Source organism: Pipistrellus hanaki (genome assembly GCF_964339955.1).
Source record: "Pipistrellus hanaki genome assembly, chromosome: 11".
NCBI classification, from domain to species: Eukaryota; Metazoa; Chordata; class Mammalia; order Chiroptera; family Vespertilionidae; genus Pipistrellus; species Pipistrellus hanaki.
The window spans coordinates 60,984,861-61,010,700 of NC_140513.1; the positions used below are offsets into that span (position 1 = coordinate 60,984,861).

Here is a 25,840-nt window from a genome sequence, read left to right on the forward strand (position 1 = left end):
TCTGGGTGCTCTCCCCAGGCGGTGGGTGTCGGGAACTAACGAGCCTGAGGTCGGGCCGTTGGACTTGTTCGGTTCCCAGCTGGGCCATGCGCCTGTGGAAATGAGGCCTCCGGCATTAGCCGGGGAAAGCCGCCTGGACCGCAGGAAGCCCCGCGGAGCTGGTGCTGTGAATTGGTGTGTGAGCTGGGCGGGTGTGGGCGCTCAGCAAATATTTGATAAATGGATGTCTTTATTTTTAACCTTGTGACACAATAAGTACTGTCATCTCACCCCAAGTCCAGTGAGGTCATTTCCTTCTCCCACAAGACGTAGTCGCCACAGTTTTGTCTGCTTTACATGTAAACATTTTCTCAAGCATGCTTTTCACACCTTTAAAAGTCATTTTTTGCCTGGTGCACAAAGTGAGTTAAAAAAAAAACACACCAAAAAACCTTTGAAAATGTGCTTTACCATTCTGTTTGATGTGTTGCAATATTTCTGTAAGCCTCGAGTTAAATCAGCCTTTGGCCTGCAACTGTGTTTGCAGGCTTTCCTTCGCAGATGAGTGGCACATCACGGTTTTCCCATCTTTAAAAATCGTTCAACACATCCTCGTCGTTCACTGAGGAATAAAAACACAAACGCCTCCTTCAAACCTAGAAACACACCCCTCACTCACCGCCCAGTGCTTATGTCATAGCACAAAGTAGCTGCCATTCATCTGGTTCCTGCTGTGTTTGGTGCTGTGCGCCTCAGTCTACATGAAGAATTACTCTTAACCCTCCGGACATATCCAGGATAGAGTGTCATCCCAGATTTACAGAGGGCAGGACTGGGGTTCAGAGATTAAATTATTCATCCCAAGACACCGAGCTGGCTGATTCGGGCCAGTTTTGTGCAATTCCAGAGCCATGGAGTCCTGCCCACACCAGGCTGGAACTGAGTTGATGACAGCTTCCTCAGATGGACCTAGTGAGGGCTAGGCTCACACACACACACCACTTCAGAATAAGATCAGGGCTCTGATGAAGTCCCAGGGACGAATAGTTTTCAAATAGTTTTTTTCTATTTCACAGTTTTCCCTAAAGGCAAAAACAATTTCCTTGTGCCTTCCACAGGTTTCTGGTTTTGTGCAATATCAACCCAGAATAACTATGCTTCCTAAGAGAGAAATGACCAAACCCTGAGGCCTAACTTTTCTGCATGACTATGAGAAATAAGTTCTATAAAGAAAGTGGCTTTGTATGCCTAATGCTTTGTGAAGGTGAATATTTCCCCCCACATCTAAATGAACAATTATTTAGGTACTAGTTAGTAGCCCTGCCCGGGGGTACCAACAGCTCTCTGCCCACTGTCCCTACCTGCCCTTCCCCACCCCTTACCCCTCCCTCTTAGCTTGCTGCCCTGCCCCTTCCTGTAGCTTTTCACACCTGCTTGTACGTAGTTCGATGCCCCACCCTCCTGTAGATTCAAGATTTGGTCTTTATGCCTCAAGGCATAATAGATAATTAGCATATTTCTCTCTTATTATGTAGGATTGTGTACCAGTATCTTGGATGTCTTTCAATGGACCGGATAAAGAAAAAATCACGAGAGAAAAAGTGATTATGACTTAGTATTGTTTGTCCATAGTATGTGTAAGCTCAAATGTGTAAAAGGAGGATAAATCCTAGCACACACCCCTTCTCCAGGAAACCAAAGAGAAAGTGATATTAAGGATTAAGTAACAGGATCCATATCGGCAGTACCAAAAGATGACCTGAGAGGGCTATACCTCTCCTCCCCTCCAAAGTGTTAATCACCCCAAATAAACCACCCGAAATAACTGTACCATCTAAGTTAAAATAGGTTTTACTATTGTAATATAGCTTTAGGCAAGAGCCCTAGTCCTCCATTTCTAAGCAGAAAGATACCCCTACGCCCTATTTAGAAATTTTGGGGCTATTCACCTTTCTACGTATAATTAGTGAATAATCATACAAAAGGCTCTACAACTAGGGGAGCAGATGATTAAGAGCTTGGGCTCTGGAATCAGAGCTGGTGTAAGCATTGCTTCTCCATGTCTCAGTTTCCTCAGCTGCAAAATGCAAGCAGAGTAATTTCTCACAGGGTTCACCTGAGACCAAGCAAGCTACACTTTATAACAGCATAATATCAGAACTCAGGGAACCTTCTTGCTACATTATAAGTGTCAGTTATTGTTGGGAAGCCATCTCTCTTTATGTACTAGAGGCCCAGTACATGAAATTCATGCACAAGGGGGGAGGTGTCCCTCAACCCAGCCTGCACCCTCTCCAATCTGGGACATCCCTCTCACAATCCAGGACTTCTGGCTCCCAACTGCTCGCCTGCCTGCCTGCCAGCCTAATCACCCCCTAACCACTTCCTGCCAGCCTGATGGATGCCTAACTGCTCCCCTGCTGGCCCAAGTGCCCCTTACTGTCCTCTCTGCTGGCCTGGTCACCCCTAATTGCCCCCCCTCCCCCCAGGCCTGGTTGCCACCAACTGCACTCTCCTGCTGTCCTGGTCACCCCTTACTGCCCTCTCTGCAGGCCTGCCCCTCCACCTGTCGCCCCTTCAGGCCTGGTTCCCTCCAACTCCCCCCCCCCCCCCCTCGCAGGCCTGGTTGCTCCCATCTGCCTTCCCCTGCAGGCCTGGTTGCCCCTAACTGCCCTCCTCTGCTGGTCTGGTTGCCCCTAACTGCCCTCCCTGCAGGTCTGGATCCCCTAACTGCCTCCCCTTCAGGCCTGGTTCCTCTCAAATGCCCTCCCCTGCAGGCCTTGACCCTCCCCTACATGCCTGGTTGCTCCCATTTGCCCTCTCCTGCAGGCTTGATCACCCACAACTGCCCTCCCCTGAAGGCCATCACACAGACCCAATCCACATGGGGCAACCATCTTTGACTACATGGGGGTGGCCATCTTATGTGTTGGAGTGATAGTCAATTTGCATATCACCTCTTTATTATATAGGAGGATTTCAGAAATTATTATGTGCTGCTTCAGAGCTGGAGCTGAGGACTTGTTGATCACCTCCCATTTACCAAGATTACAACAAATTATTCAACTGCAATGGCATGTGAGTGATCTGATGTTGGACATGAATAAGGAATCTTGCTGTATAAACCAGTGAGTTTAATTTTTTTTAAGTAATGAGATTTTATGTGGTTGCCTTAATCATTGTAGACTTATCAATATACCATCAGAAAACAGAGATATTTCCATTAGGATTTATAATGGTGGCAAAATTACAGTTATGAAGTAGCAATGAAAATAATTTTATAGTTGGGGGTCACCACAACATGAGGAACTGTATTAAAGGGTCGCAGCATTAGAAAGGTTGAGAACCACTGGGTAAGCCAATAAATTTCTCAAAGAAAGGAGTCAACACCCCACCAGGCATTAAACCTTTATTCCTCCCATTAAACCTTTATTCTCAGTTACATTGCTCTGTAACTCAAAGACAACATTTGTGAGTGGTCTAAGGCCCAAAATAAAGAGTACCTGGGGGGAAGAAATTTCTAGCTATTTGAAGCATCATTAAACACAACAAAAAGGAGAACAAGAAGTGGGAAGACAAGCCTATCATTTTCTTAAATCTGAGGGTCATTAGTTAATTTCTTACAGAGAAAGACAGATTGTATTTACATTTTACATTTTGTGGGCAGACAGGTTTTGAAGTTGTAGTCACAAGTTGGTTATAATTTGAAGGAATTTAGGTGCAGTCAGCAGTGCACATGGATGGTTTTGTTGCCTGAGTCATGGTGGACAAATGCAGATGAGCTGGTGGATAAATGCAGGCAATGCTCTCGATGATAACTTCCTCTGTAGCCATAGACTACCCAGACCCACCTCAGAATATTTTCCTGAGCACATCTGCCTATGGTTTGATACTGCTATACTTGCAACTCTCAGTATTTTTTCTTTTCTTTATTCTACTTACTGGTATGCTGCTTTATAGGTAGTTCTTTAGTTATTTCATGTGTGACTTCTGCCTCTCAACTTTGTCGAAGGCTATTTGAGATCCAGAACAGTGTACTTACAATTTCATCTTGACTCCTTTGTGATTAGCACATATCAGATGATTAGCAATGCCAGATGGATGATTGAAATTTACTCCCAATGACCAAGAATTATTATTCTTAGGCTAGGCTCCTGTGATGCAAGTGCATCTTTTGAAAATAGTTTTTGTCTTTACTTAAGAGTTTGGGTCCTCTGTTTAAGGATCAAGGTCACTGATCAAAGTACCTGAGGCACTGTGGAGGAGCTCATCTTCCTTTGTTATCTGTGTCATCTTTCTGGTCTCCCTTCTCCATAGGATTTCTTTAACCCAACAAAGAAATATAAAACCACACTAATGTCTCTGGGCCATTCTCAGGTCACTTTGTTTTAAAATGTTTTGACATTTGGGGAGGTTGTTTTATATCAACCCTTTTTCTTCTTCAAAATTAACTTGACAAACTTGGCCTGTTCTCCTTCATGTAAACATTAGGGATTGACTGGTCTGTAAAATTCCACAAATAACCTTTGTGTCATTTTCACTGGAGTTGCATTTAACTTATAGATCGATTTTTTGTATTTCCAGTTTTGAACATGATATATCTTTCTACTTATGAATGCTCTTATATTTATTTATTTATTTATTAGGTTTTATAATTTTCTCAGAAGAGACAATTCACATCTTTTATGATATTCCCCCAAGTTATATTTTAATTATGTTGCTATTGAAAATTGGGTCATCTAAAAATGACATTTAAAATTATTTGTCACTAGTTTAGTCATAATAGTTTTGTATTTTCATCTTGTATTTGGCAACCTTGACAACTGTTCTTATTATTTGTAAGTAATTAAAAACAACAATAATAAAAAACTGCAACAAAACAAAGCAATAATCCCTGAACAAAGAAACAAAGAAACAAACAAACAAAACCTAATCATTTCACTCTAATATTCACAACTCTCAGTAGCTTCTCATTTCCTGTGGTATCTAAGGTCCTCAGCATGATTGATTCTAAAGGCTGACTTAGATACCACAATCTGATTGAGGCTGACTTTTCAAGGCTTCATTCTTACTGCCCTTTCCCATGTTCCTTGCAGATCCATGAGTGTTTACTGCTCTGCAACCACTCACTTAGTTCTTTCAGCCTAGAATACTCTTACTCTTTCTTTGTAATTTTCAGCTATGTGTTGCCTCATTCAGGAAGTCTTCCCTAGGTGGAAGCAATGTGTTATTTTATTATGCACCCTTAATCTCCATTATTAATGTAAAACCCAAATTCTTTGTATTTATATTTTACATTTTGGGGGCAAACAATGGTCATATAATATTGAAGTTAGAAGCTATTAGAGGGGATTGCAGCAACACATTATAGGATTTAAAAGCATCAGCTTCTGGGTTTGAATCAACCTAGGCTTGAATCCCACTCAACCACTTTGTAATCTTGGGGAAATTACTTAACATCTCTGAGCCTCAATTTTCTCCTCTTGAAAATGGGGTTGCTTTGAAGATTAAAGGAGATGATCCATGAGAAATGTTTACCCTGATAACTGCCACATGGTAATTGCTCATTAATGTTGGCTCCTATGATGATAGATGCTCAATTTGTGTTGTTGAATAAGTCTATTTCTCATTTACAAATGAAGATACTAAGAGGGCAAAGAGACTTGCTCAAGGTTGGGCCAGCTCTGTAACCAACATCTTTTTGCACTAATGAACAGGTATGCTGTCTTCCTGCTTTATCACCATAAGGCTAGTATGTCTTATCTGCTCACCAGACTGCTTTTGGAGTCACCCTTGTCTGTCTATTGCCTCTAAGCATAGTGCCTTGCTTATGTTAGATCTCAATAAATGTTGAATGCAGTTTAACCCAAGTCCCCATCAAAAACAAAAATAACAAAATTTATTTAATCAGGGCATAGATTTGTCTATAGAATTTTACTAAGCTGCAAATACGGCCCATGATCTCAAGTAGCATAATAAAGAAGAGTTTAATTTGAATGTCATTGTATTTTTAGGTGACACAAACAACAGGCCACGTAAGCATCAATATTTCTAGGTAGATAAAAGTAAGCATTTCATATACTGTCAAGATAAAAGGATAAGAAAAGCAGACACATTATTTTTAACCTGTTGTACCCATGGCATTAATCATGGATTTAAAATTTGATTATAAAAGATAAGATAGTATCACCTTTATAGAAGTAATGAAATTTGGCAAGTTTTTATCTTGAAAGTTAATTAGAACTCTGTGAGAGCAAGCAACTGAGTCACAGACAGTAAATCTGTTTTCAGAGATGTAAAATATAATGAATTGTCATGTCATTGTTTTTCATCTTAAAATACATAGAGAACTATTCATCTTTTTAGTAGGTTGGTTGGGAAATTACAGAATGTCTTATGCCATAATTAAGATTTTGTAATTTTTCATATAAATTTATAAACAGAAACACGCATAAATAATTTAGCATAGAACAATAAACTAGCTCAGCAATTTTTCAACATTTTTCATTTCATGGCACACATAAACTAACTACTAAAATTCTGCAGCACACACGAAATATATTTTTTGCCAATCTGACTAAAAAAATGGTATAATTTTGGCTCATTCACACCAGAGAGCTGGTTGTGTTGGCTGTTGTCATTTTTTATTTGACAGTATAAGGAAAAAGAGGTCAGTGTCCCTAACTAAATAGTCAGGTATTGCATGTTTTAAAAATTCTTGCAGCTCACCAGTTGAAAATCGCTGAACTAAGTGCATAGATGAAAGGTAAGTTATTACTATAAAATCAAAGTATGAGTTCTTTCATAATTTATCTTTCTGCTCAGAAATGGCTTGCTATTTGCTTGCCCATGTTCCATGTGCAAGGATATAAAAGAGAAATGGTGCTCGACCATTGCTGATCACATCTCAAGACTATCGCTTGCTTTTATCAAATAGTACTTTGAGAAAAGAATGAGAATACTCCATAGGAAATGGCATAAGGATCTAACTCTACAGCCCCTTTTCTACTAATAATCTGCACATTATACGTCAGAAGATGTGCACATTTCTTTTCTGCACGCCGGGGGGAAAAGAAAAGAAAACATCTGGTCCCTTTGATGAATAGCAAATACCTAATACCTTTCTAGTTTTGGTACACCAAGATCCGATTATCACCCGTGTTTCTTAACAGTTGTTACAAACTGCTTGTGTATTCAAGGAGAAAAAAAAAAAATCCAAATGAAGAATAAAAAGAACAAGTGAAGTTGTAGTTTGGATGCCTTTTAAGTGCCTAAGTAATGTCACTGTGAAGTAAAAATTGCAGTTTTGAGTTTCACTTGTCTAGGGCAGCTTGTATACTGTCCAGCTGAGCAGGCCAAGTGTGTAGAAATTAATTATCATACAGCAGCTTTCGTTCTCTAAGTAGAACTCTCAGAAAATGTGCTCAGAGTGGAGAAATGCCAATTGGGTTAAGAGGTAATTTTATACTCTAGGGACAGACTTTTTAAAAAAAAATTTATTTCACATTACTTCATGTTGGGAAAGGTTCATTATTATTTATAAAGCAGAACAAGCCCCAAATCCCATTCATTCCCAACCTCATTGTCACTTTCTGTGTTCCAAAAACCACTAAACTCCCAAATGAGTAGGCTAATTCTTTCCTTACATAGCCATGAAATCTGCTTGGGGTATTACTTACTAACTTAGGTGGCAGCACTTTATTTAAAACAGTTTTCTTTTTCTCCAGGGGAAGTGTTCAAACACCTCATTTCTGTGCAGCCATAACTTTAGTGGAAGAGAATTGGCTTATCTCTTATCACTATAGCCCTAAATGTTATTTCTTTGAATGCCTTAGTTCTACCATAAAGGCTATTGAAATACTCTAGTGCGTCCTTAGCAGACAATTATTATTCTGCTAATCATTTTACATGTTTAAGATGCTGTTGAAAATGTCATTTTTCATGTGAATATGGTCAATTAGATGATTAAATAGTACATGTACTATTTGTTGTAATATATTTTGGCAATTAATCTAAATATTGGTACCTGACTACTTTAAATGTAAAAGTTATAAAGGTGTGTTTAAAACCAAACTAACAACAACAAGAAGAAAACATTAATTCACTTCCCTTTTCCTCCCCACCCCCACCTCCTGACTCCAAGCTACTGAAAGGCAGAATGATTCTTCTGGAGTGACTACTTTCACTCTGGTGGGCTGATTTTGTCTTATCTGTGGGCTCCGAGGCTAGCAGTCGAACCACTGGGTTGAAGGTATGAGATCTTCCAGGTCAGCATTAAGAACTTGTTGGCAGGTATAGCTGCTTCAAGATGACAGTGGCAATAGTTTCTGGGGGTAAAGGGTGAAGGAAGGGCTGGCTGTGCAAGAGGCCATTCAGGTGTTAGAGGAGCGGTTCCAATCCCGAGAGCTGTGACAAATGACTCCTTCAGGGGTGTGCTCCCTCTTCCTCAGTGGGCCTAAAGAGCATTCATGAAATGCAGCCTCTTTGTAAGTGTAGAATAGGAATGGAAATTTACAATTCTGATTCTGGCCAAGCCACGCTGAGAAGTGGTTTGCAAAAACTGTCCAAGAGAAAAGTTCCTGAGATGATTATGATTTTAAATTAGGAATAAAATAAAGAAATGAGACTGCTTAAAATTATGAGTTTCAACCCAACTCTTACTTCCATGTACTATTTTTGTTTCCATAAAGTACTAAGATGACCAGGAAAAACTGATTTTTGCAAGGTTATTCACTTTTTGATAATTGAATAGAAATGAATAGAAATAATATAGAAATGATGGGGCATTTCCTTCTTACACTTCTCCTCCACCCTCTAGAAAATAATAAAATCAGAGCAGTTCTAAAAACATATTTTTCTACAGAAAAAAGTTCTGTAGAAGAACCTTTTGTGAAGAAAAATTATATTATACCTAAGACCAATTTTACCTTTTATTTCCTCTGAGGCTTTTCTGGATTAGTTCAATGGAACCTTTTCCTCTTCCGAGCTAGAGCACTTTTTCTTCGGTAGTTATAATATTTAGTACTGTTCTGCACTATTGAATTTTATATTTTTATTCATGTGTTCAGTCTTTCCTAAGATCATATACCTGCTATGCCCTGAGGGAGAGAGATACAAGTCAAGGCAGAAACTTTACTTTAATACAACTTATAAACCATGAGTTCCCTTCCTCCCCGACCCCCACCAGCCAATGCAAATACCATGTCTTGCATATAAATGCTGAAAATATTCACTGTAGCTGGTTTAAAAGTGTTAGAACTGTAGTACTGAATTGGTTTTCTACATAGCAGGCAATTAATGCATACATCTTAAGTTTAACTTTTATGAATAGGTTACACATTCACATGTTAAAAAAATCAAAATGATATTAAAATAAATACTGAGAAGTCTAGCTCCCCCAGTCCTCATCCACTCTATATCTCTTACCCTTTGCAGGAAATCACTTTCTTCTATTCAATTTTTGTTTTTCTCTAGTACCTCTTTATAGAAATGCTAGCAAATATAAATATGTACTTATATCACCTTCCTGTCTTAGATAAAAAGTCTCATGCTCTGCAGCTATCTGTATGTTCCTTCTATGTCAATACCAAGAGGGCTTCTTCATCTTTTTAAGGGGCTGCAGAGTATTCCATTCTGTGGTTAACCATAGTTACAGAACCAGACCTCTTTAAACAGACATGTGAGTTGCTTCGCAAATAATTCTGTAATGAAGAGCTTGATACATACATTTATATATATAAAAGCTTAAGCAATCACTAGGACCAGATGACCAGATGACCGGCCAGTACAGGCACTGACAAGCAGGGGACAGACACTCAATGAAGGAGCTGCCCCTTGGTGGTCAGTGCACCCCCACAGACAACCTCCTGTGGTCCCTCCACCCTCCCCCTGCTGGCCTGCCCCAATCAGCCCCTGATTGCCAGCCAGACCAAGGGACCTCATCCATACACGAATTCGTGCACCGGGCCTCTAGTAATATTATAGGTGTGTAGGTATATCCATAATTAAGATAAATCCTCAGAAGTAGGATTGCCAGAATAAATGCATTTTAATTTTTCATTTTAATTCCCCTGGGAGTGCATGAAGAGTTCAGATTTCCTCACAAATTTGCCACCCAAATGCCTAAGCCAGCAGTAAGACAACCCTCTCACAGTCTGGGACTCCTTGCTCCATACTTCTGGTCTGCAGTGGAGGCAGGAGAGGCTCCTACCACCACAACTGCACTCACCAGTTGGGAACCCAGCTTCTGACTGAGCGATCCTTCCCTGTGGGCAACTCCTACATTGAGTGTCTTCCCCTTGGTGGTCAGTATGCATTATAGTGACTGGTCATTCTGCTAGTTGTTCCGCCATTTGGTCAATTTGCATATTAGGATTTTATTATATAGGATAAGGACAGTTTTCATTGTCCAGAATAATCTCATATCAATATCCTTTACTTAATCACATCTGCAAAGACCTTTTCTAAAAAAAAAAAAAAAAAAAGTAGCGTTCATAGTGTCGAGGGATTTGGACATGAATGTGCCTGGGGTGGGGGAGTGCAGGTGAGCATTATTCAGTAGGAGTATGGAGCCTTCTTGGGGAGTACCAGGCCTTATCCACTGATACAAATCTACTTACTCTGGGAGTGGGAAGAGATGTGGAGGCTACATGTCTGTGTTTCCATCTTTAACAGACACCACCCAACTTCAGTGGTGATGCAAGCAAATTTGGCATCTGAGGCAATTGTATGTCCCCACACATATTGGCAGGTGCCAGGATCTCCAACACATGTTTTTAGTCTCCTATTTTGACTGGTTCCCAGAGACATTAAATCCTCTGCTGCCCCTTATTTTTCTATCGCCCCTGATCAAAGCCCCATCCACTGCCTCTTCCCTGCTTTGTGTGGGAGCAGAAAGAGGGTGGTACTTATTGAGCCTCTGCTGGACCTCAGTAACCTGGGTAACCTGAGATGGAGAAATTCAGCATCCATACCTCTAAACTATTCTGTTGGAACCTGCTTACTTAAGGAAGTAATTTCTAGGTGTCCTCCAGGATTGGTTATGTGTATTGGGACAGAAAGTCTACAATGTTATAGAAACTATAGTATTTCACATCAATAGAAACATCATTATACAACACAAGATCAATAATTCTGATTTTCATGCTTTATGCTATTCTTTGAGAATGATCAAAGATTGTCATTTATACAGAGAGATGTTCTATTCTGATAATGCTTAGAAAATAGATAAGGGCTTAAGAGAACATTAAGATTAATGTTCTTAGGGTCAACATTTACTCCCTAGTCAGTGTAATATTAAAGCCAGTAGGACAGTTTATCTGAAGGCAAAATAATTTATCCCATTTTGGTCAACAAATAATCCTATAGAATAAAAGCCTAATATGCTAAGTGTCAGGTTGACTGATCGGCCTTTCAACCAATCCAAGTGTAATATGCTAATGATATGTTAAGGCTGCTCAACTGCTCACTATGACGTGCACTGACCACCAGGGGGCAGATAGTCTTACCAGTAGGTTAGCTTGCTGCTAGGGTCTGCCTGATTGGGACTGAGAGAGATGGGCCAGACACACCCTGGAGCCCTCCCACAGTCCCTCCCTGGCTGGCCAACCTCCCATATTTCTTCCCGGCCCTGATTGTGCACCTGTGGGGTCCCTCAGCCTGTCCTGTGCCGTCTCACAATCTGGGACCCCTTGGGGGATGTCAGAGAACCAGTTACAGCCTGATCCTGCAGGCCTCTAGTATTTTATAAGAATTCCTATATCTGTTTCATTTATTTTGTAAAATTGTTTTTAAGTTGAAGAATAGAGCACAAAGACAGAAGAATGCACAGTTCATAGGTAGACCGCACAGTGAATTTCCAAAAGTTAGTATACCTGTAGATCACCATTTAGGTAAAGGAAAAGAACACTACCAGCCTCTCCATCCCTGGAATTACCTTAGAGTGCCTTTTCTATCACTCCCCCATCCTTTCTCACCAAAAGTAGCCAACTTGACTGCTACCAAGATGTTTTGCCTGCTTTGGAATTTTATGTTGCATATATTCTGTAATCTTTTTTTAATCAAAGCATCTGGAAACCATTCCTTTCATGACATCCCATCTCAGAAGTAGAATAATTGTTTCTTTGTAGGTAACTCTCTGTCGGAAAGAGAAATAGCTAACCCCATAAATCATTATCATAAAAATGTATTTGTAATTTATATGAGAAGTCAGCATGAAGAGTAACATCATTTTCTTGTGATCTAACACATGCATACAAATGGAATTATTAAAAATAAAGATAAATGAGCACTGGAATATTCAATTTGTGAACTATCTGGTTCTCCTTGATCTAGTCTTTCTCTCTTGATAGTAAGGTGACTCTAACCTTTGGGAGATAGTAACATTCTTTTGATTATTTTTATGTTTCTATCAGCTTGGTTTCTTGTTCAAATGCATTTTTTTCTAACAAACTGTGTTAGTTTTTTTTTTTAATAGCTAGAAAAGAAATGATTTCAAAGCCAATAATATGTTGAGAGGCTTATATTTGGTGACATACTTCTAAAATTATGACTCACCCTAATTCTCATGAACACATGTGAGCATTATATTTACTCAATTCTAAGGGGAAATCAGGTGTGAAATGTAATGAAGAAGGAAAAAGAAAGACCACATTTCATGTACATTCAGGTGTAAAGTACAGTCCAGTTTGAGAAATATTAAAATGTGTGTGAGGGGATGTGCATATTAGAATTCAGGAATCATATTAGTGCCATTGAGGATGATATCAGCAGATGACATTGGCTAGAGCTAGTTTGATGTTAATAGAGTGTCCTCTAAAAATAAAGTGAAAATCAGGAAGTCGCTCTGGAAATGTACATTACTGTTCACCAGTGGTCACTGGAGGTAGGAGCAAGCTACCCGTTTAGAGGGTAATGGGACGTTTGTGCATCACCTGGTGTCAGGACTTCAATCAAAACTCCACTTGCCCTCAAATATTATCCCATTATGCCTCCTTCCTTTCTACCACCTTAATAGCCCCACCATTGCTTCAGGCTTTGGGAACTAACTGTTCCTGTAAAATGTGTTGGGAAGGACACTGACTCCTGGGTTTCTCCTCTACCTCATTTGCATGGTTTAATTGTGTACGTTAGCTAATTGTGACTGTGAGAAGCACAGGTTCTGACCTCGAGGGAATGCAGTGCAGGACAGATTCTTCTTCATTTCCCAACTGCAATCTCAGTGTACAGAGCACAGAAAACTCCCTCCGTGGCCTGTGAGGTCTTGATTAACTCAGAGGGAATTTCTCAAGAGCTGAGAAGAGGAAGCACATGACTGGTTTAGGAAGCCATTTCTTCACCTTGTATGTCTGAGTTTGAGTACTACCTCTTTTTGTGTGAGCTTTAAGGAGTGGCCAGGAGAAATTGCACTTATTTCAAGCTGTTTCACTTTGACTTACAATAAATGGATGTATTTTACTCATTTGCCATCTCTTCCAGCTATTACTTCCTTAAAATCAATGTTAGTTTTTGAAATGTAGTTTATTTTTAAGGAAGATTTTATCACTTCCATAAAAGGAAACCACTATCACTTTCCATAAATGAAGGAAATATATTAAATAAGTGCATAATTCTTTTTTGTTTGTTTGTTAATCCTCACCCAAGGAAATTTTCTCCATTGACTTTAGACAAAGTGGAAGGAAGTGAGGGAAAGAAGGAGAGAGTGAGAAAAAGAAGGAAAGAGAGAGAGGGAAACTTTTATATGAGAGAGACACATTGATTGGTTGCCTCCCACATGGGTCCCAACCAGGTCCAGTGATGGAATCTGCAACCCAGATACGTGACCTTGACCCCTTGACCAGGAATCAGACCCAGGATCCTTCAGTGCACAGGCCAACACTTTAACCACTGAGAGAACTGGCCAGGGCACTCCTTTTTTTTTTTTTTTTTTTTTTTTTAAATTTACTTATTTTTAAATAGTTTTTAGAGAGGGAGGAAAGGAGAAAGAGAAAGGGAGAGAAACATCAACCACAGGAGATACATCAGTCTGTTGCCTCCCTCAAGTTCACGATCATATCAGGGATTGAACCTGCAACCCTCTTCCATGGCTATTTTATTTATTCCATCATCATTTTACTCCCATATCCCCTCTTCGACTTCCACACCCCTCTCATATCATCACAATGTTGTCCATGTTAATAAATCTTTTCTCTTTTTTTTTCTTTCTTTGTTTTTCTTTTTCTCAATCCCTCCATGACCCCTTGCATCCCCTGCCTCTTGCCAAGAGCTGTTTGCCTACTCTCTCTGAGTCTCTTTTTTCTTGTTCATTTAGTTTGTTCATTAGATTTCACATATGAGTGAAATCATATGGTACTTATCTTTCTCTATCTTATTTTCTTAACATAATGTTCTCAAGGTAAATTCATGCTATTGCAAAGGGTGAAATTTCCTTGATTTTTTATGGCTGAATAGTATCCTATTGTGTAAATGTACCATAGCTATTTTATCCACTCATCAACTGATGAGAACTTGGGCTGTTTCTAGATCTTGGCTATTGTAAATAATGCTGCAGTGAACAAAGGACCGCATCTATTCTTTCGAATTAGTGTTCGGGTTTCTTCTGATGTATTCCCAGAAGTGAAATTGCTGGGTCATAAGACAATTACGTTTTTAATTTTTTGAGTTACCTCCATACTGCTTCCCACAGGGCTGCACCAATCTGCATTCCCACCAACAGTGCACCATGGATTCCCTTTTTTCCACATCTTCACCAACACTTGTTTGTTGATTTATTGATGTTAGCCATTCTGGCAGGTATGCGGTGATATCTCATTGTGGTTTTAATTTGCATTTTTTTGATGATTAGTGACATTGAGCATCTCTTCATAAGTCTATTGGCCATCTGTATGTCCTTTTTGGGGAAGTTTCTATTTAAGTCCTTTGCCCATTTTTAAGTTGGATTTTTTTGTTTTTTGTTTTTTGGTGTTGAGTTTTATGAGTTCTTTATAAATTTTGGATATTAAGCCCTTATCAGATGTGTTGGTGAGTATGTTCTCCCATTCTGTGGGGTGTCTTTTCATTTTGTTGATGTTTCCTTTGCTGTAACAACTTTTTAGTTTGATGTAGACCTATTTGTTTATATTATCTTTTCTTTCCCTTGCCCAAAGAGATATATAAGAAAAAATATTACTATGGTAAATGTCCGACATTTTACTGCCTATGTTTTCTTCTAGGATTTTTATGGTTTTGAATCTAACATTTAAGTCTTTAATCCATATTGAGCTTATTCTTGTGTATGGTGTAAGAAGGTGGCCTAATTTAAATTCTTTGCATGTATCTGTCTAATTTTCCCAACACCATTTATTGACTAGACTATCTGTAGTCCATTGTGTATTTTTGCCTCCTTTGTCAAATATTGATTGACTGCAAAGGTGTGGGTTTGTTTCTGGGCTCTCTTTTCTTTTCCATTGATCTGTGTATCTGTTTTTATGCCAGTGCCAGGCTGTTTTGATTACTATGGCCTTATAGTACAGTTTGATATTAGGGAACATGATTCCTCCAACTTCATTCTTTTTTCCTAAGACTGAATATGGTTCATTATAACTTTTTGGAATATTTGTTTTAGTTCTATGCAATATGCCACTGATATCTTGATAGGAATTGCATTGAATCTGTAAAATGCTTTGGATAGTATGGACATTATGATGTTAATTCTTCCCTTTTTTAAAATTTAAAATATTTATTGTTTAAAGTATTACATGAGTCTCCTTTTCCCCCCATTGATCTTTCTCTGCCTGCTCCCACCCCCCAGCACATGCCTTCAACTTCCTACTGTGTGTCCATTGGCTGTGCTCATATGCACACATATACTAAGTCCTTTGGTTGATCTCTTACCCCCTCACCTCCCACCTTCCCTCATAGGTTAGACAGTCTGTTTGATGCTTCTATGTTTTTTGTTCTATTTTTGTTCATCAGTTTATGTGGTTTATTATATTCCACAAATGAGTGAGATCATGTGATATTTATTTTTCTCTGGCTGGCTTATTTTGCTTAGCATAATGCTCTTTAGTTCCATCCATGCTGTTGCCAATGATAAGAATTCCTCCTTCTTCCTCTTCTTCTTCTTCTTTTTTTTTTACAGCAGCATAGTATTCCATTGTGAAGAAGTAACACAGTTTTCTAATTAACTCATTTGCTGATGGGCACTTAAGCTGTTTCCTTGTCTTGGCTATTGTAAATTGTGCTACTATGAATATAGGGGCACACCTATCCTTTCTGATTGATGTATCTGTCATGGTATATGCTTCCACATATTTGTATCTTCTTTAATTTCCTTCTTTAGTGATTTGGGGAAAATAAATTCTCTGAGTCCCAGTTTTGGGAACAATACAACAAAATGGGGAGTTAAGATAATGCCCAATACAAAGGGTTATTATGGGGCTTAGGAATGACATTTATAATACTTGGCACATTTTAAGTTTAGGAATTTGATAACTATTTTATAATCATGTTCTAAGTGTGCTAACTTATTGTTCATTTTCCTCTCCTTTGAAGCTTTGCCTTTGTTTATCTAAGTGGAATTAGATGAATCAAACTGAAAAGGAAAATGGGTGGTGTTTTTTACTTTTAAGCCTGTGTTACATGTAGTTCACCTCAAGTGCAAATGCTCATTTATCAGTTGAGGTGCCTGGATCTCTTTATTGGGAAGGCTTTACTGGGATCGATTTAATAACGATGCTGTGGCTGAGTAAGCTGTCTGTCTGCCCACGTGTGGAGGGAAGAAGGCTGGTACTGCATATTTGACAATACCCAGCCCCTGCCTCTCCTTCATCAAGCCCTGTTAGCTTGCCAGAATCTTCATCTTGCAAGGTAGCTCCCGTTCAGCATGGACTTCTTCCTCAAAAGAGCCCTTTAAAATCTCTTCAGGTAAATCATGCATTAAGTCTATTTTCCAACCGAAAACAGTCCCTTAAAAGGAAACCCTCTCAGACTCTTCCGATTCTGTCACGTCTTCCTCAGTCTTCTTCGCAATCCCCCAAATGACCCCCTTCCAGTCCAAATGCTTCTTCTTGTTTAGAGAGAGAGAGCTGGCTGTGTAATTAAGGCTGCTGGCCTCTCACTTTCCTTGCTGTGTGATATATCGTAAAAGGCTTAGCAGATACACACTCAAGGAGGCTGGGGTGAGAGAAAAATGTGTGAGGTCTGTGCTTTAGTTATTGCTGATGTCTCTAAAGCAGCTTGCTGAATGCTCATTTACTAGGCTCTGCAAATAGTTATGGCAATGGGAAATGATACCACTAGTGACACAGTGAAAAATCATGGGACACAAAAGTCTATTTATGACACTTCCCCCTTTTGTAGCTCACACTCTGGAATGAACCAGTAAACAAATCATTAAAACAAGAGCAAAAGTATTCTGCTTAAGGCTCTGTCCTAACAGGGAAAGAATACTATAGAAAGCAACTTGACAAAAAACACTTTGGAGAACTTAACTTTTAAATGACTGTGTGATGCCAACAGAGTCTAAAAGCTGACATGACATTTCTAATATTTGTCCATTACCGTTGAATACAGTAGGTTAATTGTTGCTTCAGGGAGCTTGGAATTGCTCACTTCCAACAAGTGAGGAAGATGCTCATTATGTCTCATTACTTCATTTTAGAATTTGCGTTGCTCTTATCATTTGCAAACTGCTCCTTGGTAATTTTTATTACTAACAAATCCATAACTTGATTGGCTTCTATTGAAAGAGAGGGTATTGTGAAGTCACTCAGTATATAGATATGGTGCTGATGGGATCAGATAAAATCAAACGTAGCCCCGAGAGAGGTGCTTTGTGGAGCATTACAGTGTGACAAAGATGAGTTCAGAAATAATCACTTATTTTATGGCCGCATTTCACAATCTTGCTCACCCAGATATTGTGATAATCACGTTCTGGACCAACATAAAGGGCGGGATAGAGGAAGAAAAACTGGCAAACATTATGAATTAGAAGGAATTGATGTTTATCAGTGTGCCCTTCTCATTTCAAAGGGCTTTGAAGAAAAGGCATCTTTTCCAAAGACAACGAAAGGGGACTGTTAGTTCAGATAGCATTCTCTGAAAGCTTTTCCAAGCCTCCTCTGTGCTTTAGTTTCTAGTCTCTTATTCTTCTCACTATTAGAAATTACAGCACATCTATTCAATAGCATTTGAAAATGACAAGAGGAAAAAAAAGTTGACTAACAAGGCCAAGGTTAATTGGATTTGTAAGAATGCGCTATTTCTTACTGAATTTGGTGGCGGAACTGTATAGTTTTGTATTGTCATCTGCAAATCTGAATTTAATGATTATATAAGAACTTTCTGATGTGATGAGAGGTTTAAGTACCTCATTACTAAAATGTTCTTCATAAACTTCAGCTTTCATACATAATTACCCTGACTCAAACCCTTTCAAGGTCTGCCTTACTTCTAAGGAACCCACAAACCTCTGCCTGGCTTCAAAGACTCTCTGTATCCCCTGTGCCTCCCTCCCAGTCAGGCTGTTCTTTGTAATCTCCCCCAAATTGCATCTTCTGCTCCCTCTGTCCCCTTTCTTCCATTCTCTCCCCACTTTCACTCCATCACTACATTTCCCAGATTTTACTTTCCTGTTATCCTCTCTTTCTCTCCAAGTTTAATAAGACCTATTCAAGATATTTTTCTTCCATTCTCTACCTATCTCCCATTATTTTGAAATACAGTTTTCAAAGCCATGTTATCTAATAGAAATAAAATGCAAACCATATGCATATTTTTACATTTTCTAAACACAGGTAAAACACATTCTAATGTATTTTATTTATTCTAATATTGCCAGAATATTTTTATTCCTACATGTGATCCATTTAAAATCATTAATGAAGTATTTTTATTAAAAATAGTCTTAGAAACCTGGTTTACATTTTATGCTTGCAGCACATCCCAATTTGGACTAGCCATGATATATATATATATATATATATATATATATATATATATATATATATATATATAATATCGCATATATATAATATATATATGTTATTGAGTTTTTACAGAGAGGAAGGGAGAGGGATAGAGAGTTAGAAACATCGATGAGAGAGAAACATCGATCAGCTGCCTTCTGCACACCCCCTACTGGGGATGTCCCTGCAACCAAGGTACATGCCCTTGACCGGAATCGAACCCGGGACCTTTCAGTCCACAGTCCGACGCTCTATCCACTGAGCCAAACCAGTTTTGGCTGGACTAGCCATGTTTCAAGTGCTGATGTGGCTAGTGAATACTGTGTGTGTGACTAGTGAATACTGTGTTGAACAGTATGAGTGCAGACATCTGTATCACATTCTCTGTCTCTCAAATATGTATTCTCTTATTTTGTATACTTTCACCTGGACCAAATTGCAAACAATTTCTTGGGGTTTGAGGCCACATTTTATTCTTTCTCTATCTTCATACTTTATTTCTGAGTAAACTGCTAGTAATTGCCTATTGATGGATTAGTAATACTTTCCTTATCAGTGACCTCTGTTTAAGTTAGCACCCTATTACTTAAATTATGCATATTTACTTCCTCTATAGCATCCTCATGCTTGAAGTTTCCCTCCTCTTCCTCATACTTACATTATGAACCAACTGTCATATTAGGTGTGTTTTGTTAGATTTGAGCCTTTGGAGTATGTTGAATGGGATTATAAGAAACAGATGTGCATTATTTGCAGTTCTATTGCACTAGAGAGCAGCATTTGCACAGAATACTTATCATTCAGACAACTCAGGCAAAGTGGTATTTATAGCTGAAATCAATGGAATAATTGTCTTCATTGCTCTTTTTCACTTTCCTACCAGAGACTGGCCAAAGTCTCACAGTCTCCTGGCCACAAGACCCGGCACGAAGGAGAGGCTCTCCAATTTGATTACATAATGGCAAGGACAGAGTTTTACAAGCTGAAACCGAATCACTGGGATAGAACTAGCTTCTAAAGTTGCAGGGAGGGAAGTTGCGGGACAGGGGTGGAAATCCCCGAGAGACCAAGATCAGATGGAGGATCTGAAGTACAGGACGATATAGGAGAGTTCCAAAGTCTGACAGAGGTGCTAAAACAAGGGGAAGCAGGAGAATGCAAACCTTACCTATTCCACAGTTCTGTGAACGATGTACTGATCTATGCTGTTTCTAGCCCTCTCATCAATTTAATTCAAGGCAAAGTCCATGACGTTTCTCATCACATAAAATTGTCACATTAAAGTTATCTTCATTCACTCTAATGTTTAACATATCTTACAATCTTTATTAAAAATTTCTCAATTGGCCCCAAATGGATCCATTTATTTAATTTCAAAGTCTTATTTTTGTTTCTTATTGGTAATGTTAATCTTATTTTTCTTTCTCCCCATATGATAGCAAGTATATCTGCTATTGAGCAAAGCTGCTTAATTTGGCTTAATTTTACATTTAAAAATGTCTACATTTTAAATCTTTGGTACCTTCACATGTTAATAACATTGGACAACAGAATCTTTTTTACTAAGTTTATTGGAATGACATTGGTTGATAACATTACGTAAGTTTCAAGTGTTCAATTCTGTACTAGTATATTGCACTATACTATTATAGTATATTGTACTATGTGCTCACTACTCAAAGTCTAGTTTCCCTTTGTCACCCTATAATTAACCCCTCTACCCTCTTCATCCTCCCCCAAACCCCTTTCTTCTTGGGTAACCCACCTTCTGTTGTCTGTCTGTGAGTTTGTTAGTTTGTTGTTTTCTGTTTTATATCCCACATATGAATAAATCATAATCTGACTTACTTTGCTGGATGGAATGCAAATCAGGACAACAGATCTTAATATCACAGTCAGTTCAATGAAAGCAAAGGTACAAGTCAGGATCCACATTGCTTCAGATGAGAGGCTTGGGAGTTTCCTGTGATGAAAGTGTGAAAATGTTGTCAAACTTTGGCTGCTGACATTTTTCTCTGGACCTATGAATGCTGCTCATGCCCTAGCACAGGCCCAGGCCTGTGCATGCTGATGGCTGAGAAGCCTGGGAATCCCGCCCCTGATCCTGCAGTTGCCACAAGTTAGTTGATCACATTCTCATCTCTCAAATATGTATAAAAAGAGGCATCTCTCCTTTAGCCTGCATATTTTGTGTAATAGAAATGGAAATGCCCACAGGGGGAAGATTTTGCTCCTTAGTAATTTATGCCAGTGTTTGGCAAAATGTAGTCAGCAGATTGGGCCAGGCTGTGATCCTTTATTTTTTCCTACATTATGTTTGTTTTTATTTTGTTTCTTGAAATGTAATTTTAAGTCTTTTGAAGCCAATAATAAAAAAATTAGGATTTGTTTTTTTTATATCTTTGATTTTTTAATTTTATTTTCTAGTAACTTGTTTTAATTGCTTTTTGCAAAAGTCCTGGTCTTCATTGAGTCCTTTGTCATAGATGGTTTGATAAATGCTCATTTTATTCTTTAGTGTGTAGAGTAGGGAAGATATTTCTCGCCCCTGAGAGTAGATTTTCATAGGGGATAGGAAAAAGGGAACACAGAGCCCTGGATGCCAGAGGGAATAAAGCAGGGCAATAATTGTTTCAATGAAAAACAAGGCTCCCCACATTAGTTTGCCTGAGGATAACCCCAGCATCTATTAACAAATTTATCATTCTACAGGCTTTTATTGAATGTAAAATGTATTTTGTGCTCAAGGCATTGTCCTTGGTGCTGAAAACAATATGAGTAAACCTTATTTTCCAGGAAGATTGGTAAATACATTGTATTGTCTCCGCCAAAGGGTTGTAAAAATGTAGTCTCTGTTGATCTTTTAAGCAGTTTTATTTTTTCCAAGGTAGTAGGAAATAAAACCACTGAAGAGACACAGCTTAAGAAAGTACAAGCTTACTTTAGTAGGTTCTGTGAGAGATGTATGAAAGATGTTCTGCACTTAATTTGTCATTCCAAAGAGTAAATAGAGGCCATTTGATTTTATGTTATGGATTTTATGATCAGTACTTTAAATAATAGGTATATATTGGCCACAAAAGCTTCTGTGGCCATTTTACAGTCCAGATATTTTGAAATCAAGTTCTCTTTTGATCTACCTCATATTGGTTTTGATAGAGAAAGATTCTTTAATATACAAAAATATAGGCAGTATTATTAAAGAAATCAGGGAGTTTAACTCTCTAAAAATCTGACTAAACAATGTAAATTAAACCTTAGATATGAAGTCATTAGTTCTGCAATGTCTTTGAGAGATAAATCATCACACTAAAATATTAAGACTGTATTATTGTATACTACAGGCCTGGTGCATGAAATTTGTGCACAGGTAGGGTCCCTAGGCCTGGCCAGCAATCAGGGCCAACTAGGACCTTCTGGCTGCTGTCTGGGACCTTCCTTCTTCCGTGCCACCTCCTGGCGGTCAGCACACATCATAGTGAGTGGCCAAACTCCCAGTGAGTTAAACTCCTGAGGGGACAATTTGCATATTAGCCTTTTATTATATAGAACTAGAGGGGGGTCTATGCACTGGAGGGGAGTCTCTCAGCCTGGCCTGCCCCCTCTCACAGTCTGGGAGCACTCAGGGGTGGGAGGCGACCCAGCAATCAGGGGAAGGTGACCCCTCATCACACCTCTGCTGCTGCCACTGCTGACAGTGCAAGCCTTGGTCAGCCCTGGTTACCTGAGCCTTGGGTGTCCCTTGACAGCTGGTTAGCTGCCATCTGAGGCTTGCCTGTACTTCAGGCTGGCCCTGAGCAGCTGGGCAGCCACCATCCAAGGCTTGTCTACACCTTGAGCTGGACCTGGATGGCTAGGGGGCTGACAGGACTGGGGGAGTCCAGAGGCAGGAGCCCCAGCAGGGCTGAGGGGACTAGGTGCCACTATCTTGTGGCTGTGGGTACCACCATCTTTGAGGGTGGGAGAGTCAATTAGCATATTCCCTCCTTATTGGCTGTGGGTGCCACCATCTTTGCGATGGTGTGAAGGTCAATTAGCATATTCTTTCTTTATTAGGTAGGATGAGGAAATGCTAGTATGAAAGGTAGAAGAGCTTAGGATCCCAGGATAGTATGGAGTAGAAGACAGAGGTCTAGCTGGCTTGAACACTTTTTGAAGGTTTTATTGACTTTATGATGCCTGGTGACAATTCAGGAGCAAACTAGATTTTAACTTAAACTTAAACCAAAATAATTTTCACAAAGCTTTTCCAGATGTTTGCACATATTACCCCCCTACCCCCCATCCTTAAAGTTATGTCCTTTCTCATTAACATTACTTTCCATCTCCTATTACAAGGTCTTTAAGCAAGTTCGGCTAGGGGAGGGTTAGTTCTCTGTCTCTATGTTATATTTCATGATATTTAGAGCTATAGGTGTTTTTATTAGGTCTTGAATATCTTCAACTATTCTAGTTTTCCAGGTATCTCAGATTTTAACATTAACATTGAACCTGGGGCCCCAAGAATAAAATAAAATAAAAAATAGGAAAAAGGGAGCAGCCAGGACCAGAGTATTTTGCCTTCTAGTATGATGTCCTTGAATTGGGTATAAATATTAGTTTTCTGTAAGGCTTCCTTAATATTGATTTTTCTTAGACTTATATTAATTTTCACTAATACTTCCTCATTTTTTATTCTTAATTATTTCAGTGGGTTGTTACCTGAATTCTATCTGCAACCTACTGAAAGGTTCTTTCTTGAGCCCATTTGCTTCTGGTCATTAAGAGATCCAGTAGGTTACCCCTCCTAAGGCAATCACTCTTACAAATCTTGACTCCTTTTTCTTTATGTGAGCAGACACATGGGTATTTCCTATGTTCTGTCAGCGAACTTCTTCCCTGTTAATTCTCTATCCAGAGCCATATGATCCCAATATTTCAATGGTACTCCCAGCAGTTAATTAGTTAATCAAGCTTGGTCTCTGGTCACTGTAGACATGAAGACACTTGAAGGAGGATTAACCTTCCAGACATAATAATAATAGGCCTCATGTAAATTCACTTTTCTAGTTTAGTGGTTGGTATCTAAGTCTGAAGACCTGGAACACACATTCTAGTCTTGTCCAATATTAAGGAATTTAAAACTCAGTAAAATTAGATTTAAATAATCACTTAGTTAGTTACTAATAGGATCTATAAAAGTTAGGTTAAGCTATAACTACGAAATGTAAATACAAACTTTTTATTGGGTTAAAAGGATTAGCCATTTAAAAAATTTTCCCCTCTTAATGGGATTATGTGTTGAGTTATTACCCTCCTGAGTACTTCCTTTTTAAAATAATTACACTCCTGGGATGTATCCCGAGGATATAACTCAACAAAAAGAAGTTATATGTACAAAAACTTTCATTGAGCCATTATTCAAAATAGCGACAATTTTTAAACAACCCAATGTCCAATAAGAGATGATTAGTTAATTGATAATGTACTCAAATGATAGTTGATAATGTAATTGTTAAAAAATGATCATTGGTGACTTTATAGCCACTTGAAATAAAGTCTGTGACATATGTGAAATTAAAATACCAGGATGCAAAGATGTGGCTTTTTCCACCAATAAAATAAAGATTCACGAGGCAAGGGAGGACCCGAGGGAAGTAACCAGAGGACAATGAGGTAAAGAATAAAATCTGTTATTTCCGTGAAGCTTGATGTATGGACACATGAAAGGCAGTAGAGACTGGAAAAGTTATAATGTGATCCACTCACCAGCTTTAATGCTCTATTATAGTATTGTTGTAGATCCCAGGAGGAAATAAAAAAATATGGTTTGAAAGTTGTTCCTCCGGGTGCTTGCCTATGCAGTTCATGATTTAATTGGAAGCTCTTGGTAAAATTGGGAGCTTTTCAGTTATTAATATATCCAGATGATATTGGAATTCCTCAACAAGGTGCAGCTTATCTTTTAAGATAAAATCCCTTTCTAGAATGCACATACTGTACATGCAGTTATCGCATATTTGAATTTTAACACTTTTTTAAGACTGCTTTTTGCCCTTGAATTGAGTTTTGGTTAAAATAGTTTGAATCTATCTTTTCTAATGGCAAAGCAGAGGATAAGAATATACCAAGGTCTCATTATTTTGTCACTAAATAAGTTGCAAAAGTAGTATTTATTAAGCTCCTGGGAACATGTGTTAGGAACAAAATAAGTTACCCAAATATTTTGTTTTGCAGGAAGCATAAGTTGACTTTGGACTGGCAAGATTGTAGTACAGAATCAAAAGGCTAATGGGTCTTGAGAAATCTTATTTTCTATTATTTGCTTTCATGCAGAATGTCAGCTAGCCCATACTAGAAAAATAAGACCCTCAATTTTAATGACATCCAAGGAAGCATATTGTAATCATATTGAGGTATGGCTTTGTGAATGGACAATAAATATGTCTGCATCACAGTGTTACTGCATTGAAAAAAATACTTACTGCATTGAAAAAAATTGCTTAGCTATTGAAAAACCAAAGGATTAAAAATGCTTGTATTCAATATTATGCAGTAGCTTTGGGGTGGCAGTTTGTTTTTTAGGATTTTTGTGGTCTATGTGCAGGGAAGCAAAACAGACTCATACTATAAGTTGTGCACACTGATAAACATATGCTTATCATTAATAATAAAAATAAAAGTACAACCACTTCTATACAATACTCCATAATTAACACATTATTATTTAAAAAAAATATATTTTATTGATTTTTTACAGAGAGGAAGAGAGAGGGAAAGAGAGTTAGAAACATCGATGAGAAAGAAACATCGATCAGCTGCCTCCTGCACACTCCCTACTGCGGATGTGCCCACAACCAAGGTACATGCCCTTGACCAGAATTGAACCTGGGACTTTCCAGTCTGCAGGCTGATGCTCTATCCACTGAGCCAAA

General features: G+C 38.7%; 1 protein-coding gene across 1 annotated transcript in view; it reads left to right on the forward strand.

The window, feature by feature from the left end:
• The first annotated feature begins 35 nt into the window (after positions 1-35).
• The window catches only part of LOC311629824 (uncharacterized protein), a 146,283-nt gene continuing 120,478 nt past the window's right edge, over positions 36-25,840 (forward strand). The window contains exons 1-2 of the mRNA XM_084898274.1: positions 36-174; positions 2,952-3,107. Of these exons, the coding sequence (XP_084754400.1) occupies positions 101-174; positions 2,952-3,107 (230 nt within the window). The 5' untranslated portion in view covers positions 36-100. The remainder of the gene's footprint in view (positions 175-2,951; positions 3,108-25,840) is intronic.